The sequence below is a fragment of the Chiloscyllium plagiosum genome, chromosome 2, assembly GCF_004010195.1.
Source record: "Chiloscyllium plagiosum isolate BGI_BamShark_2017 chromosome 2, ASM401019v2, whole genome shotgun sequence".
Lineage (NCBI taxonomy): Eukaryota > Metazoa > Chordata > Chondrichthyes > Orectolobiformes > Hemiscylliidae > Chiloscyllium > Chiloscyllium plagiosum.
In genome coordinates this window covers 94,013,406-94,035,814 of record NC_057711.1, presented here as the reverse complement: position 1 = coordinate 94,035,814, position 22,409 = coordinate 94,013,406, and the positions used below count along the sequence as shown (strand labels likewise).

Genomic DNA, 22,409 nt, shown 5'->3' with positions numbered 1-22,409 from the left:
CAGACCTCTTTTTTAAATTAGGTTTTGTTATTCATACAGACACCATGATTTTCAGGCTTTGTGAAACCCAATACGTAGAAGGACCTTAGATGAGTAGAATTCTCAGTTGCACAACCTTTTAAATCAGGAGCAGCAAAGTCCAATCCGCTAATCCCTCTGGATCCAACAGTCCAACAAATGACTACTACACCCATTCCCAGGTATGTCCAACTCATCTTTCCAAGCTCCAGCAAAGCTCCCCAACTAAGACTAGACATAATTAGAGGGAATGCTAGAGAAACTCAGGAGATCTGGGAGAATCTGTGCAGAGAGAAATAGAGATAACATTTTGAATCCAGTATGACTCTTCTTCAGAACTGAAAATGTGTTAATTTCTTTTGTATACTTTTACAGAGGCAGAGGGAGCAAGATCATAGATTGTGTAGAATCCAGTTCAAGAGACAGACATTGTCAATGGTGGTGAAGAAGAAAAAGAGATATAAAATGGACATAGCGTAAGGTGCGAAAGGAAGAGGATGGGTTCTCTTTACTAACAGCAAAGTAAACAAGACAAAGTTATGGGAAGAAGGGGAAACAGAATGTAAGAAAAATGGAGAACAGACATAATGCTATCAGTTTCTGAAGTTATTGAATTCAAATTTGAGAATTCAAAGCTGTAAAGTACAGAAGCAGAAAATTGGACATTGTTCCCTGGTCAACAGACCCAGGATTGAACTGTTGCCATGACGGCAAGGTGCTTTAGTGAAATGAGAAGCAACTGTGAGATTGAGATCATTTCTGTGAAGAGACTGGAGGTGTTCTACAAAATGGCAACCAGTCTGCATTTGGTTTTGCCAATGCTTAGGAGAATACATTGTGAGCAGCAAATGCATTAGACTAGGTTAAAAGAAGGATGTGGAATTCAGGTGGAACCATTCTTGAATGTGTTCACATCTTTCCCATAAGGTGGTGTCCAGAAATATATATAATCCTGCATCTGTGGTCTCATAAGTGGCTTGTGTAAGTCCAATGTCACCACCCTGCTTTTGTACTCTATTATTATTCTATTACCCTATTATTGCCCAATTTATTAAAGCCCGAGACATTGTATGCTTTATTAACTGCTTTCTCCACCTGCTTTGCCACATAGGTACCCATGTCCCTCTGCTTCTCTATCCCATTTAGAACAGGTCCCATTATTTTATATTGTCTGTTTATGCTCTTCATACATGCAATGCCTCATATTCCTCTGCACTGAACTTCATCTGCCATCTATTTGCCCACTCACTGTCTTCCACACAATTTGCAATTATTCTGGTTTCACGTTATTTGCAAACTTTAAAACTGTCCTTTAAGTTAATATATGGCAGGAAAATGTCAAAAAGAAAAAGGAGGCATACATAAGATTTAGGAAACAGAACACATACAAAAATCTCAAAGAATACAAAGGTAGCAGAAGAGAACTCACACAAGGACTCAGGGAGACTAAAGGAGCCATGAAATGTCTTTGGCAAATAGGATTAAGGAAAATCCAAAAGTGTTTTATTCATATAAAAGAAGCAAGATGGTAGCTAGGGAAAGGGTAGCTCCACTCAAGGACAAAAGAGAGAATTTGTGCATGGAGCAGAGGAAGTAGATGAGGTTCTTAACAAATACTTTGCATCAGTATTCAAAAAGAAGACGGACATGGTGCATAGTGAGTCAAGAAGTATATGTTGATATTTTAGGGAATGTCAGCATGAGAAAAGGAGATGGGTGTTTTGAAAAGCATTGAGGTAGACAAGTCCCCAGGCAGGAATCTATCCCTTAATGCTGAGGGATGCAGGTAAGGAAAGAAATATTTGTATCCTCTTTCATTACATGAGAGGTCTCAGAGGGCTGGAGAATAACCAGTTTTGTTCCTTTGATTAAGAAGGGCAACAGCGATAATGTGGGAAATTACAGGCCAGTGAACCGTACGTCAGTGGGAGGGAAATTATTGGAGAAGATTCTGAGGGACAGGATTTCCTCACATTTGGAAAAATATTAACTTATTAGTGATAGGTAGCATGCTCTGCATGGGACAGATCGTGTCTCACAAACACAATTAAGTTTTTTGAGTAAAGACGATTGATAATGGCAGGACGGTATATGTTGTCTGTATAGACTTTAATAGACAAGGTTCCTCATGGCAGGCTGATATAGAAGGTGAAGTCACATGGGTTCCTAGGTGAGTTACTCAGATGGATACAAAACTGGCTTAGTCATCGAAGACAAAGAGTAATGACGGAAGGGTTTTACCTGACTGGAAAACTGTGACCACTGATGTTTTGCATGCATCAGTACTGGGACATCTATTGTTTGTAATATATATAAATGATTTGGAGAAGAACATAAGTAGTCTGATTATTACATTAGTAAGTGACACAAAGACTGGGGAGCTGCAGATGGTGAGAAGGATTGCCAAAGGAAACAGTAGGATATAGGCTCAAGACTTGGGCAGAGAAATGGCAGACAGCGCTTAATCTGAACAATTTGAACAAATGTGAAGTGATGCATTTTGGAAGATCTAATGTAGGAGGGAAATATATAACAAATGGCAGGACACTTTGTAGTATCAATATACAGAGGGGTCTAGACTTACAGTCCACAGTTCCCTGAAAGTGGCAACATCGTCAAGAAAGAATATGGCATGCTTGCCTTAATCAGACAGGGCATAGAGTATAAAAGTTTGCAAATCATTAGATTAGATTAGATTACTTACAGTGTGGAAACAGGCCCTTCGACCCAACAAGTCCACACCGACCCTCCGAAGAGCAACCCACCCAGACCCATTTCCCTATATTTACCCCTTCACCTAACACTACGGGCAATTTAGCATGGCCAATGCACCTAGCCTGCACATCTTTGGACTGTGGGAGGAAACTGGAGCAGCCGGAGGAAACTCACGCAGACATGGGGAGAATGTGCAAACTCCACACAGACAGTTGCCTGAGGTAGGAATTGAACCCTGGTCTCTGGTGCTGTGAGGCAGCAGTGCTAACCACTGTGCCACCATGCCACCCTCAAAGCTAGACAACATTGTGTGGCGGCATGGTGGCTCAGTGGTAGCACTGCTGCCTCAAAGCTGTATAGAACTTTAGTCAGGCCACATTTAGATATTATGTGCAGTCTGATTGCTGCACTACCAGAAGGATATGGAGGCTTTGGAGAGGTTACAGGTTTACTGGGATAATCATAATAGAATAGAATCCTTACAGTGTGGAAACAGGCCCTTCAGCCCAAGTCCACACCGACCATCCGAAGAGTAACCCTCCCAGACCTATTCCTCTACGTATGCCCCTGATTGATGCATCTAACCTACACAACCCTGAACACTATGGGCAATTTAACACTGCTAATTCACCCAACCTGCACATCTTTGGATTGTGGGAGGAAACTGGAGCATCCAGAAGAAATCCACACAGACATGGGGAGAATGAGCAAAGTCCACACTGATAGTCACCCGAGGCTTGAATCAAACCCGGGTCCCTGGCGCTTTGAGGCAGCAGTGCTACCACTGCGCCATCATGCCGCCATACAGTGTTGCCTAGTTTTGAGGGTATTAGCTAATGAGGAGAAATTGGACAAACTTGGTTTGTTTTTCACTTGAACACTGGAGGATTGGGGGCGTGGGGGGGCAACCTGAAAGAAATTTACAAAATTATGCAAGGCAGACATAGAATGGAACATTAAAGTCTTTTTCCCAGGTAGAAATGTCAATTACTGGAGAACAGATTTAAAGTAAAAGAGGAAATTTAAAGAGGATGTGACAGGCATTTTTTTTTCACATAGAATCTGAAATGTATTGCCAGTGGAGGGTTTGAGGCAGATACAATAGCGATGTTTAAGAGGCATCTTGACAGATGTATGAGTAGGCAGGGAATCGAGGATTCAGGCCATGTAGAGACAAGAGATATGTATCCATGCAGCCTTGGTGGGCCAAAGGGCCTGTTTCTGTGCTATGCTATTCTTTGTTAAAAGCAAGAGTTCTAATATCAACTTCTAGAGAACTCCATGGCAAACCTTCCTTCACCCCAAAAACTATCCATTGACAATTACTGTCTGATTCCAATCATTCAGCTACTTTAATAGCATGCTGCTCTTATCCCTTATAGTCCATGATCTATAACTTTCCCTGCAAGTCTATGTTGAACATCTTCTAGAAATATATGTATACCACATCAACAGCATGACCTTCATCAACACTTTCTGTTACCTCTTCAAAAAATTCCAGCAAGTTAGTTAAAAATGATTTCCCCTTTTGAAATCCATGTTGACTCTTCCTAATCAATCCACATTTTTCCATGGGACTACTAATTCTTTCCCAAATAATTGTTTCTTGAAGCTTCCCCACCACTGAAGTTAAATTGACTACTCTCTAATTCTGGGCTTAACCCTACAACCTTTCTTGAATAGGGCCACCACGAACCTATCAAAATCACATCCTACCTTTGCCCACCTATTGCCATCCTACCTACCTTTCCCCTTGGCCCACCCTGCCTTCCCCTATTTATTCCTCAGCCTTCTTCCCCCTCCCCAATCCTGCTGAAGGATTATCCTGAAACATTGATTCTCTTGCCAACTTTAAACACCAAACTATCAATCCAATACTTCCTCCTTAACAAATTTGAATACTTCTCGTGACAGAGCTTCCTCCACTGTCACCATGTCTGAATTGCATCTACCACCTTGTTAAAGGCAAATTGGAAATATTAATCTGATACATTATACCTGCTGTCTGCATCCATGAGTACATTACTGTTCCAATTCTCAGATTCCAGCCTTGGTCACAGTAGCTATCAAGCCACACGTGCTCATTATCATCTGCCAGGGATGTTTTGGTTTTTCTAACATTTTACACATCCACCTTGTGCAATCACTAATAACCTATTTACCAACTGTTTTTCTTATTTTGCATACCATTTCCCAGTAATTGGTCCTTTCACAAACTTTGCATTTGGTTCATACACAGGACACTTCCTTCTGGTTGTATACTCATGTAGTCATCCACACTTCTGACATATCAATCTGTTTGTCTGGTGGACATTCTTTTGCAGCTATTTCATTGCATCAACCCGGCTACCTTTCTCTTAACTAACTAAAGGGTAACTGATTAAATAGTCAGGTTGTTAATCGCTTTATTCATGCCTTCAGCTGTTTGTAACCACAGAATCACAGAATCCCTACAATGAAGAAAGAGGCCTTCCAGCCCATTGAGTCTGCATCAACCCTCTGAACAGAATCCCACCCTATCCCTATAACCCCACATTTACCATGGCTATGCCATGCAGCGGGCACACCCCTGAACACTATGGGGCAATTTAGCATGGGCCAATCTACCTGACCTGCACATGTCTGGACTGTGGGAAGAAATCAGAGCACCTGACAGAATCTCGTGCAAACATGAAGAGAACATGCAAACTCCACACAGACAGTCATCAAAGACTGGAGTTAAACCCTGGTCCCTGACAGTGTGAGACAACATTGCTAACCACAGTGCCACTATGCTACCCTTGTCTGCAATACTGAGAAGTTGGCTTTTCTAGTCAAATCCTTTTTACATGTTAAGAGCGTGAAGAATCCCAAATTAGCTAATTTGCTAGCCTTTCATTGGTTTCCTTGAACTATTTTTCAATTGTTTGGTAGTGCAGATTGTAAACATTGCTAAAGAGGAATGTCATGTCAAAATTTTTCATATTGCACTCATCAGGACTGAAAGGTAAGAAACCGAGGCAAAAAATTATACAGCATGAGAAGAAGTGCTGATTGATTGGACTATGATTTGAATCAAGACGCAGCAAGGACTGATAACTGTCAATCTTAACTAACTTTCAACTCAGGCAAACTGACTCTGATTCCAGACACATATTCCCCTCCCTGTTTTGTCTGCCTTCTGCCAGGACTGTTCCCTTTACAACACCCTTGTCCACTCTTCCTTCACTCCCAACACTGCTCCACAGCACCTTCCCCTGCAACTATCGAAGGTGTAACACCTCCCTCTTCTGTCTCTTAGGGCTCAAGTATACCTTCCAGGTGAAGCAGTACTTTACCTGCACTTCTCACAATCCGGTCTACTGCATTCGCTGCTCAGGATGTGTCCTACTCTACGTTGGGGAAGTGAGGCATAGACTGGGTGACTATTTCGCAGAACATCCACATTCTGTCTGCAAAAAAGACCTTGAGCTTCCAGGTGCTTGCTACTTTTACATGCCAACATGTTCTCTGGCCAACATCTCTGTCTCAGGCTTGCTGCAGTGTTCCAGCAAAGCTCAGCACAAGCTGGAAGAACAACACCTCATTTTATATTTGGGGACCCTGCAGCCCTCCAGACTCAATATCGAGTTCAATAATATTAGGGCCTAATTTCTCTGATGTCCTTGCCCCCCATCCCACACACCAGGGTGTATTATCAGTCTGCCATTACAGACCACCTATTGTTAGCCACTAACAGTCTTCATTAACAGCTATTCATTCTACTAGCCAGGAGCTATCCACACCTTTGTCAATCCAACTGTTCTTCTCTCTTTGGGCTCTATGGCACCTGTCGTTTACTCCTTACCCTCTCTCCCGACGCTATCTTCTGCATATAAGCTGACATTTTCCAAGCTACCATCAGTTCTGAGGACCTGAAACATTAACTCTGATTTCTGTTCATAGATGCTGCCAGAACTGCTGAGCTTTCCTAGTAACTTCTGTTTCTGTTTCTGATTGGTATTGCCATGGGTAGGCAACAGAAATCGTCTGTGGTGTGAACTTACCAGCAGGGGTGCTTTACCTGACATTCTTCACATCCACTTTCCAGCCCTTTCCCCATTACCCTTGATTCCCCTACTAACCAACAATCTATCACAGCTTTAAATATACGAAGGACTCTGCTCCCACAAGCTCTCTCTGGCAAGAGTTCCAAAGACTCACAATCTCTTCACAATTCCTCCTTATCGCAGTCTTAAATTGGCATCCCTTTATTCTGAGACTATGTCCTCTGGTTCCAGACTCTCACATGAGGGAAAACAATTTTTTCAGCATTTACCTTGACAAGCCCTTTAAGAAACCTATGTTTCTTAATGCAATGACCTCTCATTCTTCTAATCTCCAATCAGTAAAATCTCAACCTGTTTAATCTTTGTTCAGAAGACAATCCCTCCACAATGGGGATCATCCTAGTGAACGTTCTCTGATATGCCTCTAATGATATCTTTCATTAGAGGGGACCAAAACTGCTCACAAACTCCGGATGTGGTCTCACCAGCAGCTTTTACAGTTGCAGTAAGATTTCCTAACTCTTAGTACAAACCCCTTGATTTCAGTCCCAACAGTCCATTGGCATTTCTGGTTACCTGTTGTACTTAGGTGTTAGCTTTCTGTGTTTTGTTTTGCACAAGTACTCCCAAGTCCCTTTAGGTTGACATTTTCAGCAGTTTTTCTTCATTTAAGTACTATACTGATGAACAACTTCATATTTACACCCATTATCCTCCACTTGCCAACTTTTTGCCCACTGTCTTAACCTATGAATTTCTCTCTATAAACTATCTGCATCCCTCTTGCAACTTGCCTTTCCCCTAATTCTTTGTGTTTCTCTGCAAATTTGGCTACAGTACATATGCTTCCTTCCTCCAAATCATTAATATACATACATCCTAAACATTTATGGTCTTCGTACTGATTCTTCTCTGTACTTTCAAGTGATTGAGGCACAGTGTAGTATAAGATCTTTTTATCTTCATGCGATGTCTCTGCTAAGTAACTTTTCCGTGGCATGGACCTCTGAAGCCTGTCCATCAGCATCTTCTGGAAATGGAAGTCAATGCGTTGGCACACCGATCAGCGTGCCCAGAACCTCTGGGTGGCTGCATGGCCATGTGACCCCACAACTTAGAGAGAACACTGTCCTCAACTATCCAACCACATGGCATCAATATCGATTTCACCAGTTTCCTCATCTCCCCTCACCTCATTCCAGATCCAACCCTCCAACTCAGCACCGCCCTCTTGAACTGTCCTACCTGTCCATCCTTCCCACCTATCCGCTCCACCCTCCACTCTGACCTATCACCATCACCCCCCACCTGCATCTTCCTATTGCCTTCCCAGCTATCTTCCCCCAGCGCCACACCCTCTCCTATTTATCTCTCAGCCTCTTTCCCCTCCCCCCTCAACCCACACATTCCTATTGTAGGACTTATGCCTGAAAAGTCAATTCTCCTGCTCCTCAGATGCTGCCTGACCTGCTGTGCTTTTCCAGTGTCACACTTTTCAACTCTGATGTCCAGCATCTGCAGTCCTCACTTTCTCCTATCCACTGTCCTCAACTTGACCTCCCTAAAAAATTACATTCTTTTGTGTTGCCTTTTTTAGTAAATACTGTTGTTATGGCAAGTTGAATATTTGCAGTTGATCCGAAGGAGGAAATTCTGTTGCCAGGTTCAAGTTATTTTAGTTGGTCGTGACAAATTACAAGTGTAATTCAATTTCAGATTCTGAAGTGTCACACACCCAAAGTGAATCTCTAATTAGCTCCACCAGAGTTAGTGGCTTTCTTCAACGAATTTATAATAGTTTTAGGGTATCAGTGAGTTATACAAAACAGAATTCTTCTAAAAGCACTTGATTTTCCACATTCTTGGTGACCGAAGCTAGGGTAAATAATTGAATGAAAGCAGAATCATTATGCAGCTGAAAAAAATTGACATATAATTTTAATGTTCAGTGTTAGGAAAAGTTAACTGAAATTATATTGGAAAAGTCTATGTACCACAAAATTATCTAATCAAAGTCATTTGACATCTACTGAAAGTGAATGTTAGAAGGTATCCTTTTGAAGCTTCTGAACTGAATGACAACACTATTATCCTCGAGTCTTCTGTCCATTATTCAGATCAAAAGAACAAAAGAGAAGCGCAGCACAGGAACAGGCCCTTTGGCCTTTCATTCCTCTGCTGATCATCATGTCATAACTAAATGAAAAAAAAAAATTTCCGCCCTTATTCAGTCCATATCCCTCTATTCCCTTCCTATTCACGTAACCATCCAGATGCCTCTTAAATATCATCAACATGCCTGCTTCCACCACCACTTCTGGGGTGCGTTCCAGCTCCTCCCTTTCTCAGTGTGAAAATCTTCCCTCATATATCTCCCTTAAACTTTCTCCCTCACCTTGAACCAGTACCCCCTTGTAATTGAAACGTCAACACTGGGAAAAAACATCTGAATATTTATCTTATCTCTGTCTAACATAATTTTGTAAATCTCTATCAGATCTCCTCTCAGCTGCTAACATTCCAGTGAATACAATCCTAGTCTTTTTAACCTTTCCTCATAGCCAATGCCCTTCAGACTAGGCAACATCCTGGTCAACCTCTCCAAAGTTTCCATGTCCTTTTGGTAGTGTAGCAACCAAAACTAAATGAATGGCTCAGGTACAGGCAGCTTGGATCAAGGGAATCTCTGGAGGTATATGCGGACTATAGGAGTTTACTGAAGAAGGAAACCAGGGTGAAAATGGGGCACGAGACAGCCCTGGCTGAGAAGATAAGGTGAATCTGAAGACGTTATTTAAGTATATCATAGGAAAAAGAATATTTTGAGACAAAATAAAGCCCCTTTTTGCAAGTGAGGTCCTGGAAGACTGGAGCTGAAAATGTGTTGCTGGTAAAGCACAGCAGGTCAGGCAGCATCCAAGGAACAGGAGAATCGACGTTTCGGGCATAAGCCCTTTATCAGGAAACGTCGATTCTCCTCTTCCTTGGATGCTGCCTGACCTGCTGTGCTTTACCAGCAACACATTTTCAGCTCTGATCTCCAGCATCTGCAGTCCTCACTTTCTCCTGGAAGACTGGAGGGTAGTGAATGTTGTGCCAATATTCAAGAAGGGCTGCAAGGAAAAGTCTGGGAACTACACAACAGTAAGCTTAACAACTGCAGTGAGTAAGTTACTTGAGAGGATCCTGAGGGATAAGATACACTTGCATTTGGAAAGACAGGGTTTGATTAGGAGTAATCAGCATAGCTTTGCGAGTGGGGATCATGCCTCACAAATTTGTCCGAGTTCTTTGATGAAGTGACCGGGAAGGTCAACAAGGGCAGGGTGGTAAACGTAGGCTATATGGATTTCAGTAAAGCCTTTGATAAGGTTTCACATAGTAGGCTGTTCTAGGAAGATTAGATCGCATGGAATCCAGGATAAGCTGGCAAATTGGATACAAAATTGGCTTGATGGTAGGAAGCAGAAAGTAATAGTGGAAGGATCATTGTCGAACTGGAGGCCTGCGACTTGTGGAATACCTCAGGGTTTGGTGCTGAGCCAATTTCTGTTTGTTATCCATATCAATGATTTGGATGAGACTGTACAAGGCATTGTACTAAGTTTGCAGATGACACTAAAATAGGTGGTATTGTGGACAGTGAAGAAGATTATCAGAAATTTCAGCAGGATCTTGATCAGCTGGGGAAGTGGACCAAGGAATGGCAAATGGAGTTTAATATAGAAAGTGTGAGAACTTGCATTTTGAAAAGTCAAATCAAGGTTGGAGTTTCATTGCAAATGGTAGGGCCTTAAGTAGTGTAGTGGAACAGAGGGATTTTGGGGTCCAGGCACATGCTGCTCTGAAAGTGGAGTCACAGGCAGATAAGAAGGCTTTTGGCACACTGACCTTTATCAGGCAGGCCATGAGTATAGAAGTTGGGAAGTTATGTGCATTTGTACAAGACGTTGGTGAGAATGCACTTGGAGAATTGTATTCAGTTTTGGTCACCTTGTTGTGGGAAGGGTGTTTTTAAACTGCATTGTTATTAAAGTGAAGAACAAATTTACAAGGCTGGTGCCTAGACTCAATGGTCTGAATTATAGGGAGAGATTGGACAAGCTAGGACTTTTTTCTGAGGTGGATCCTCAGATAGAGGTGTACAATATCATTCGAGGCATGGATAAGGTGAATGCACTCAGTCTTTTCCCAGGGTTGGGCAATCGAGGATGAGAGGAGTTCAGTTTAAGGGGAAAGAATAAAAGGGAACCCGAGGGGCAACTTTTTTACACAGAGGATGGTACGCATATGGAATGAGCTACCGGTGGAACTGGTTGAGGCAGGTACATTAACAACATTTAAAATGCATTTGGATGAATACATGATTAGGAAAGAATTAGAAGGATATGGGCCAAGTGCAGGGAACTGGGGTTAGTGTGGACGGACATTTTGGTTAGCAAGGACCAGTTTGGGCCAAAGGGCCTGTCTCTGTGCTGTCGGACTCTATGACTCTACTCTTTTCTTTGCTACCCGCTTTCTTCTAATATATGCATAAAAAGCCTTGGGATTCTCCTTGACTGTTTACTGAAGACATTTCATGGCTCCTTTTAGCCATCCTAATTCCACACTTAAGTTCCATTCTCATATCTCTATTCTCCTCAAGGGCTTTGTCAGTTTGTAGCTGCCGAGACCAATTGTATGCTTCCTTTCTCCTTTTGACTAAGATTACAATTTCCCTTGTCATCCATGGTTTCTGAATCCTGCCACTCCTATTCTTCAGTTTTACAGGGACATGCATGTCCTGCACTTTAATCAACTGGTCCTTAAAGCCTCCCACATGACAGACATAGATTTGCCCTCAAATAACTGCGCCCAATCAACATTCTCCAGTTCCTGTCCAATTTGTATATAATTAGCCCTTGCCAAATTAAGCATACTCACCTGAGGGAAACTCTTGACTAATGATGACTTGAAATCTTACTGAGGTATAGTCACTAAGCCCAAAGTGCTCTCTGGACGATCAACTTGACTGACTTTGTCTAGTTCCACACTTAACTCTCTGGTCATAGTACTTGCATATTCTCTAATGACCTCCCTTCCTGTCACTGGACAGTTACTTCTGCAATACCCAAAGATCCAGCCTTGACTTCCTTATCCAATACATACTGCCTGCAGGGGAAAGCATCTGTAAACATGAGGCTAACTTTTACTTCTAAGCAGATGGCACTCAACACTTTCTCTACATCATCATGATTTCTACTACACTATAGGCCACGAACAGTCTGAGAGAAATAGAAAAGCAGACATGTCGGCAAATTTCAGAGATTTGTAAAATAAAAGCCGATTTCAATCTCTCAAATTTAACTGGTCTCTTCATCGTGTGAAATGTTGACAGGGAGTGAATTCTTGAAATGCATCCATGAGACTTTTTAAGGTATATGTGGAAGACAGCATGAGAGAGATGTCCCTGAACTTAATTTTAGGTCATGAAGCCATGCAAGAGATTGAAGTATCAGCAGAGGACTATTTTGCAGACAGCAATCAGACTTGTATTAGGTTCAAGAATGTTATGGAAAAGGACAAGGATGGGTAACATCCTAGTACCCTTTCCAAAGCATCCGCATCCTTTTAGCAGTGCTGTGACCAGAACTGTATGCAATATTCCAAGTGTAGCCTAACTAAAGTTCTGTAAAGCTGTAGTATAACTTGTCTATTCTTATATTCAATGTCTGTTCCAATGGCGGCCTTTTTTACAACCTTATCTACCTGCTCTGCACCTTCAGTGATATGTGGACCTGCATGCCCAGATTGCTCTGACTGCTAAGACTTCTGCCATATATTGAAATAAGTTAGCATGTACAGTGGAGATTTTGAGTGGTCTAGTAGGTTTAAAAGTAAATAACTCTCCAGGGCCAAATGAAATACCTCACATTGTTGAGTGAGGCAAGAGAAAGATATAATAGGAGCATTGTCAATAACTGTAATTCCTCCTCCAGAAGAAATTTCAGATGACTGGAGGACAGCTATTATGGTGTCATTATTTAAGAAGGGAGCAAGAAATAAGCCAAAAAACTGCAACTTAGTCAGTCTAACCTCAGTAGTGAGGAAACTATTGGAAGAAATCATGAGGGACAAAATTAAATTGTACTTGAAGAGGCACATGAAGGTGCCACATGGTAGATCAACATGTATCTTCTCCTAGTTCTTTTCCTCAATCTCTCTCCCCCAACCTCCACCAACCCCATTCACCACTGGTCATGCCAGGCATCTCCAATTTTTGGCTGACAGGCCGGGCTTTAGTGGCTCACCTTTCCATGTTTAATTGAATGGCTTTGGGCCTAATTGGGTGAGCCATGTAGTTCAGACTCACGTATCTTTATTAGCTGAAACGTAGAGTTTAAGAGCAAGGAGATTATTTTGTATAAAAAGTTGGTTGGCCACAGCTAGAATATTGTATACAGTTCTAGAATTCAAAATATAGGAAGCGTGTGATTGCAATAGCGAGGATGTAGAGAAGATATACCAGGAGAGTTCTAGTTATAAAGAGAGAGATTAGATAGACTAGTGTTGTCTTCAGTGAAGCATGGAAGTCTAAAGGGGACATGATTGAGATGTATAAAATTAGACAGGATAGATGGGAAGAAACGTTTCCCTTGGTGGAGGAATCAATGACCAGGGCATAGATTTAAGGTCAGGACAGAAAGTTTAGAAGAGATAAGAGGAAAACCTTTTTCACACAGAAGGGTGTGGGAATCTGGAACTCTCTGCCTGTAAGTTTGTCAGAGGCATAAACCTACATAATATTGAAGATGATGTGCATTTGCAATGCCAATGCAAACGAGGTTATGTGCCTAGTGGTGGAAAATAAAAAGGTTAAGTGGTTGTTTTTTTGATTGGTGCAGACTTTCTAGGCCAAAGGGCCTATCTCTCTGCTCTAAATCTCTTTGACACAGTGATGATACCACGAGCAGGTCTCTTAACGATACACTGATCTCGAGACACAATACAACAGGCCAGAAAATTCCAAAGTGAAAACAGTACATTGTGTGAACAAATTCTTTTCATTCTCACTTCATCACTGAAAGTCGCCTTCATCAAACAAAAGTGTAAGAGGTAATTTCGGTTTAAACTTTAAGATGTGCCTGGACCACAGACTGATCTAAAATAAAAGACAAAACCTTTGTTTATTTTCTAACAACCATTTTATATACTCAAAAGTAGAGTAGTTTACATTGTGCAGAATGCTGACAATTTGTGAGACTGATCTATAATAAAAGACAAAACCTTCGTTTCTTTTCTAACCATTTTATATACTCAAAAGTAGAGTAGTTTACATTGTGCAGAATGCTGACAATTTGTGAGACTGATCTATAATAAAAGACAAAACCTTTGTTTCTTTTCTAACAACCATTTTATATACTCAAAAGTAGAGTAGTTTAAATTGTGCAGAATGCTGACAATTTGTGAGACTGATCTATAATAAAAGACAAAACCTTCGTTTCTTTTCTAACCATTTTATATACTCAAAAGTAGAGTAGTTTACATTGTGCAGAATGCTGACAATTTGTGAGACTGATCTATAATAAAAGACAAAACCTTCGTTTCTTTTCTAACCATTTTATATACTCAAAAGTAGAGTAGTTTACATTGTGCAGAATGCTGACAATTTGTGAGACTGATCTATAATAAAAGACAAAACCTTTGTTTCTTTTCTAACAACCATTTTATATACTCAAAAGTAGAGTAGTTTAAATTGTGCAGAATGCTGACAATTTGTGAGACTGATCTATAATAAAAGACAAAACCTTCGTTTCTTTTCTAACCATTTTATATACTCAAAAGTAGAGTAGTTTACATTGTGCAGAATGCTGACAATTTGTGAGACTGATCTATAATAAAAGACAAAACCTTCGTTTCTTTTCTAACCATTTTATATACTCAAAAGTAGAGTAGTTTACATTGTGCAGAATGCTGACAATTTGTGAGACTGATCTATAATAAAAGACAAAACCTTTGTTTCTTTTCTAACAACCATTTTATATACTCAAAAGTAGAGTAGTTTAAATTGTGCAGAATGCTGACAATTTGTGAGACTGATCTATAATAAAAGACAAAACCTTCGTTTCTTTTCTAACCATTTTATATACTCAAAAGTAGAGTAGTTTACATTGTGCAGAATGCTGACAATTTGTGAGACTGATCTATAATAAAAGACAAAACCTTCGTTTCTTTTCTAACCATTTTATATACTCAAAAGTAGAGTAGTTTACATTGTGCAGAATGCTGACAATTTGTGAGACTGATCTATAATAAAAGACAAAACCTTTGTTTCTTTTCTAACAACCATTTTATATACTCAAAAGTAGAGTAGTTTAAATTGTGCAGAATGCTGACAATTTGTGAGACTGATCTATAATAAAAGACAAAACCTTCGTTTCTTTTCTAACCATTTTATATACTCAAAAGTAGAGTAGTTTACATTGTGCAGAATGCTGACAATTTGTGAGACTGATCTATAATAAAAGACAAAACCTTCGTTTCTTTTCTAACCATTTTATATACTCAAAAGTAGAGTAGTTTACATTGTGCAGAATGCTGACAATTTGTGAGACTGATCTATAATAAAAGACAAAACCTTTGTTTCTTTTCTAACAACCATTTTATATACTCAAAAGTAGAGTAGTTTAAATTGTGCAGAATGCTGACAATTTGTGAGACTGATCTATAATAAAAGACAAAACCTTCGTTTCTTTTCTAACCATTTTATATACTCAAAAGTAGAGTAGTTTACATTGTGCAGAATGCTGACAATTTGTGAGACTGATCTATAATAAAAGACAAAACCTTCGTTTCTTTTCTAACCATTTTATATACTCAAAAGTAGAGTAGTTTACATTGTGCAGAATGCTGACAATTTGTGAGACTGATCTATAATAAAAGACAAAACCTTTGTTTCTTTTCTAACAACCATTTTATATACTCAAAAGTAGAGTAGTTTAAATTGTGCAGAATGCTGACAATTTGTGAGACTGATCTATAATAAAAGACAAAACCTTCGTTTCTTTTCTAACCATTTTATATACTCAAAAGTAGAGTAGTTTACATTGTGCAGAATGCTGACAATTTGTGAGACTGATCTATAATAAAAGACAAAACCTTCGTTTCTTTTCTAACCATTTTATATACTCAAAAGTAGAGTAGTTTACATTGTGCAGAATGCTGACAATTTGTGAGACTGATCTATAATAAAAGACAAAACCTTTGTTTCTTTTCTAACAACCATTTTATATACTCAAAAGTAGAGTAGTTTAAATTGTGCAGAATGCTGACAATTTGTGAGACTGATCTATAATAAAAGACAAAACCTTCGTTTCTTTTCTAACCATTTTATATACTCAAAAGTAGAGTAGTTTACATTGTGCAGAATGCTGACAATTTGTGAGACTGATCTATAATAAAAGACAAAACCTTCGTTTCTTTTCTAACCATTTTATATACTCAAAAGTAGAGTAGTTTACATTGTGCAGAATGCTGACAATTTGTGAGACTGATCTATAATAAAAGACAAAACCTTTGTTTCTTTTCTAACAACCATTTTATATACTCAAAAGTAGAGTAGTTTAAATTGTGCAGAATGCTGACAATTTGTGAGACTGATCTATAATAAAAGACAAAACCTTCGTTTCTTTTCTAACCATTTTATATACTCAAAAGTAGAGTAGTTTACATTGTGCAGAATGCTGACAATTTGTGAGACTGATCTATAATAAAAGACAAAACCTTCGTTTCTTTTCTAACCATTTTATATACTCAAAAGTAGAGTAGTTTACATTGTGCAGAATGCTGACAATTTGTGAGACTGATCTATAATAAAAGACAAAACCTTTGTTTCTTTTCTAACAACCATTTTATATACTCAAAAGTAGAGTAGTTTAAATTGTGCAGAATGCTGACAATTTGTGAGACTGATCTATAATAAAAGACAAAACCTTCGTTTCTTTTCTAACCATTTTATATACTCAAAAGTAGAGTAGTTTACATTGTGCAGAATGCTGACAATTTGTGAGACTGATCTATAATAAAAGACAAAACCTTCGTTTCTTTTCTAACCATTTTATATACTCAAAAGTAGAGTAGTTTACATTGTGCAGAATGCTGACAATTTGTGAGACTGATCTATAATAAAAGACAAAACCTTTGTTTCTTTTCTAACAACCATTTTATATACTCAAAAGTAGAGTAGTTTAAATTGTGCAGAATGCTGACAATTTGTGAGACTGATCTATAATAAAAGACAAAACCTTCGTTTCTTTTCTAACCATTTTATATACTCAAAAGTAGAGTAGTTTACATTGTGCAGAATGCTGACAATTTGTGAGACTGATCTATAATAAAAGACAAAACCTTCGTTTCTTTTCTAACCATTTTATATACTCAAAAGTAGAGTAGTTTACATTGTGCAGAATGCTGACAATTTGTGAGACTGATCTATAATAAAAGACAAAACCTTTGTTTCTTTTCTAACAACCATTTTATATACTCAAAAGTAGAGTAGTTTAAATTGTGCAGAATGCTGACAATTTGTGAGACTGATCTATAATAAAAGACAAAACCTTCGTTTCTTTTCTAACCATTTTATATACTCAAAAGTAGAGTAGTTTACATTGTGCAGAATGCTGACAATTTGTGAGACTGATCTATAATAAAAGACAAAACCTTCGTTTCTTTTCTAACCATTTTATATACTCAAAAGTAGAGTAGTTTACATTGTGCAGAATGCTGACAATTTGTGAGACTGATCTATAATAAAAGACAAAACCTTTGTTTCTTTTCTAACAACCATTTTATATACTCAAAAGTAGAGTAGTTTAAATTGTGCAGAATGCTGACAATTTGTGAGACTGATCTATAATAAAAGACAAAACCTTCGTTTCTTTTCTAACCATTTTATATACTCAAAAGTAGAGTAGTTTACATTGTGCAGAATGCTGACAATTTGTGAGACTGATCTATAATAAAAGACAAAACCTTCGTTTCTTTTCTAACCATTTTATATACTCAAAAGTAGAGTAGTTTACATTGTGCAGAATGCTGACAATTTGTGAGACTGATCTATAATAAAAGACAAAACCTTTGTTTCTTTTCTAACAACCATTTTATATACTCAAAAGTAGAGTAGTTTAAATTGTGCAGAATGCTGACAATTTGTGAGACTGATCTATAATAAAAGACAAAACCTTCGTTTCTTTTCTAACCATTTTATATACTCAAAAGTAGAGTAGTTTACATTGTGCAGAATGCTGACAATTTGTGAGACTGATCTATAATAAAAGACAAAACCTTCGTTTCTTTTCTAACCATTTTATATACTCAAAAGTAGAGTAGTTTACATTGTGCAGAATGCTGACAATTTGTGAGACTGATCTATAATAAAAGACAAAACCTTTGTTTCTTTTCTAACAACCATTTTATATACTCAAAAGTAGAGTAGTTTAAATTGTGCAGAATGCTGACAATTTGTGAGACTGATCTATAATAAAAGACAAAACCTTCGTTTCTTTTCTAACCATTTTATATACTCAAAAGTAGAGTAGTTTACATTGTGCAGAATGCTGACAATTTGTGAGACTGATCTATAATAAAAGACAAAACCTTCGTTTCTTTTCTAACCATTTTATATACTCAAAAGTAGAGTAGTTTACATTGTGCAGAATGCTGACAATTTGTGAGACTGATCTATAATAAAAGACAAAACCTTTGTTTCTTTTCTAACAACCATTTTATATACTCAAAAGTAGAGTAGTTTAAATTGTGCAGAATGCTGACAATTTGTGAGACTGATCTATAATAAAAGACAAAACCTTCGTTTCTTTTCTAACCATTTTATATACTCAAAAGTAGAGTAGTTTACATTGTGCAGAATGCTGACAATTTGTGAGACTGATCTATAATAAAAGACAAAACCTTCGTTTCTTTTCTAACCATTTTATATACTCAAAAGTAGAGTAGTTTACATTGTGCAGAATGCTGACAATTTGTGAGACTGATCTATAATAAAAGACAAAACCTTTGTTTCTTTTCTAACAACCATTTTATATACTCAAAAGTAGAGTAGTTTAAATTGTGCAGAATGCTGACAATTTGTGAGACTGATCTATAATAAAAGACAAAACCTTCGTTTCTTTTCTAACCATTTTATATACTCAAAAGTAGAGTAGTTTACATTGTGCAGAATGCTGACAATTTGTGAGACTGATCTATAATAAAAGACAAAACCTTCGTTTCTTTTCTAACCATTTTATATACTCAAAAGTAGAGTAGTTTACATTGTGCAGAATGCTGACAATTTGTGAGACTGATCTATAATAAAAGACAAAACCTTTGTTTCTTTTCTAACAACCATTTTATATACTCAAAAGTAGAGTAGTTTAAATTGTGCAGAATGCTGACAATTTGTGAGACTGATCTATAATAAAAGACAAAACCTTCGTTTCTTTTCTAACCATTTTATATACTCAAAAGTAGAGTAGTTTACATTGTGCAGAATGCTGACAATTTGTGAGACTGATCTATAATAAAAGACAAAACCTTCGTTTCTTTTCTAACCATTTTATATACTCAAAAGTAGAGTAGTTTAAATTGTGCAGAATGCTGACAATTTGTGAGACTGATCTATAATAAAAGACAAAACCTTTGTTTCTTTTCTAACAACCATTTTATATACTCAAAAGTAGAGTAGTTTAAATTGTGCAGAATGCTGACAATTTGTGAGACTGATCTATAATAAAAGACAAAACTTTTGTTTCTTTTCTAACAACCATTTTATATACTCAAAAGTAGAGTAGTTTAAATTGTGCAGAATGCTGACAATTTGTGAGACTGATCTATAATAAAAGACAAAACCTTTGTTTCTTTTCTAACAACCATTTTATATACTCAAAAGTAGAGTAGTTTAAATTGTGCAGAATGCTGACAATTTGTGAGACTGATCTATAATAAAAGACAAAACCTTTGTTTCTTTTCTAACAACCATTTTATATACTCAAAAGTAGAGTAGTTTAAATTGTGCAGAATGCTGACAATTTGTGAGACTGATCTATAATAAAAGACAAAACCTTTGTTTCTTTTCTAACAACCATTTTATATACTCAAAAGTAGAGTAGTTTAAATTGTGCAGAATGCTGACAATTTGTGAGACTGATCTATAATAAAAGACAAAACCTTTGTTTCTTTTCTAACAACCATTTTATATACTCAAAAGTAGAGTAGTTTAAATTGTGCAGAATGCTGACAATTTGTGAGCGATAGTAAAAGCAAGCAGGCTCTTGATTAATGAAGCCATTCACACAGCAGAGAAGGATGAGTCCTTGGTTGATAAGACTCCAGGATGGGAGTACGACTTGAGACATCTGTTTTGATAAGACTACAGGGTGAGAAAAACAACAAACTTTGGAGACTCTGGAGCCTTTTGTTGCAGACTTTGTGATAAAAATAATGATGTTTTTAAGAATGTGAACCTTGGCTTGTTGGAGCCAAGGAGAGGAGGGACTTGTGCTATATATAATGGAGACTTTGTAAGCCTCAGCGCGCCTTTTCTTTAAGGGTGCCCGACTCTGCAGACTTGACTTGTTAATAAAACTTTGTTTTCCTGAATTTGTCTAGAGCGATTATTGAGAAGCGATTTTCGTTTCTAACAAAAGGATATTTAATTTCTCCATTTCCATTTCTTGCTTTACGTTCTCAAGCTTTCCTTTCCTGCCTATTGTTGCTGCATTTCAGATTCCTAATATTTTAACAGTACCCAGCTTATGTATATGCCTCAGAAAGATCCAGTTGGGAAATAAAAATAAGATTCAACATTAACAATGTCAATTAAAGCAGGCTATTAGACTAGGACTGAGAACAAAAAAAAACGACAGGAAATAAAATTCAACATTATAAGCCCACAAGATTAGCTTATCACACTTTTTTGCGATTTCCCAACACCTCAAGTGGCATATTTCTGAACAGAACCGTAGTCAAACTAATTAACTTTTCTATTAAAAAGCTGTATTATTCTCAGAATGTGAACATGATGAAAGAGTAATAAGATGAGGGAAGATGATCAAACGCTCTTTTCCTAATCTTTCTAAAATCGGATCACTCATTTTGACATTACCTTTTCAAATATCATTCACAATTTCTGCTTAAAATGTCAATATTATTTTATTTTTGAGCTAAAACACAAAAGATGAAAATAAAGTCACTTCAATCTCTACATTTAACCTGTAACCACAGAATCTCCAGCATCACAATCACATCACAGTGCACTATTTACACAACACACCCATGTCAGACTGTTCCACACTCCTACTCAAGTATCAAATGATGAAGGAATAAAACTGCAAGGCAAAGACAATTACTTCAAGGCATTTTTCTGACATAAGTGCTTGGGGAAAGGGTGGGGACAGTGGAGGAAGATGCAAGTAGTACATGAATACACAACAGTGAGTTCAAAGCAATGTTCCACCTAGATTACAATACATTGTGCAAAATGTGCGCAAGTTGACTAGATCACTGGACAGGATAACGTGGAACTACATTCCATGTCCTACCTGAATATGGTATGTCCGGGTCTTGTGGTAACTGCCCTGGGTCAGCAAAGGACGCTCTCACTAATGAGGTGATGCAGCACAATGACACCATGTAATAAACTAAAAAAGAAGATTACTTGTTTCAAAAATGTTTTGACTACTGTTTGAATTTTTATACATTAGACATTTTGAGCTTGTAATTTACCCATTAAGATTTCACTGTAATAACTCTACAGGCCAGTTTCCCATCACCAAGTCACCTTTTATTTACACATTGGGATATCCTTGACACTGATCCAGCTCCCTCAGAGCCAGCTCTCAGAGTGAACACTCTGATCTCTGACACTCCTGTTCTTTCTTTTAAACTTTTTTTTTGAATCTCCTGCTTATATGTTGTTTTTGTTACTCCCCGAAATGAATATATTCTGAATCCCTTGTTTGTACATTTTTGTGATCTCCACACTGCTGCTGCTGCTGCTGCTGCTGCTGCTGCTGCTGCTGCTGCAGCAGCAGCAGCAGCAGCAGCAATGGTGGTTATTTTTCCCCACAGCTTCCATGCGGTGTGTGTAAGTGCAGGGACTCAGTGAAAATACCATGTGCAAAACCTTTTATTCAATATGCCCAACACCAGGAAAACATCCATGTGGCCAGGAAACCAATGACAAGTAAAAGAATAAAGTTTTGCAATTAACAGTCAATCATCATTGATTGCTGCATTCTCTGCCTCCACCAATCAGGGCCCACTTGCCAACCTGCATAAGTTCTGATGACACTCGTTCTTTTTTCCTTCCCGTCACCAAGTCACTGTTTATTTACTTGTGCACGGAACACTGGCTCTGGCCAACCAGCTCAGAGTCAGAACTGAGGAGATTCAATCACCTGGTTTTTTTCTGTTTCTTTTTTCCTTTGTCTTAATGCCTTGCAATCACCTGTTCAGAGATGTTGTTACACACCTCTGGAGGACACTCCTTATCTGTCAACTGCGGCTGCCTGATTAGACCAGATTAACAGCCCCAATCAAGGAAATTTGATTTTATTTAATTTGATTTATTGTCACGTGTACTTCGTACAAATACTCTCCAACACCATCTTA

General features: G+C 38.1%; 1 protein-coding gene across 4 annotated transcripts in view; it reads right to left on the bottom strand.

Moving 5' to 3' along the window:
- zdhhc21 (zinc finger DHHC-type palmitoyltransferase 21) overlaps nucleotides 1-22,409 on the bottom strand; it is a 152,326-nt gene that overhangs the window by 84,478 nt on the left and 45,439 nt on the right. For all 4 annotated transcript variants that reach the window (XM_043714371.1, XM_043714363.1, XM_043714352.1 and 1 more), the window contains one exon: nucleotides 21,338-21,436. In XM_043714371.1, the coding sequence (XP_043570306.1) occupies nucleotides 21,338-21,436 (99 nt within the window). The remainder of the gene's footprint in view (nucleotides 1-21,337; nucleotides 21,437-22,409) is intronic.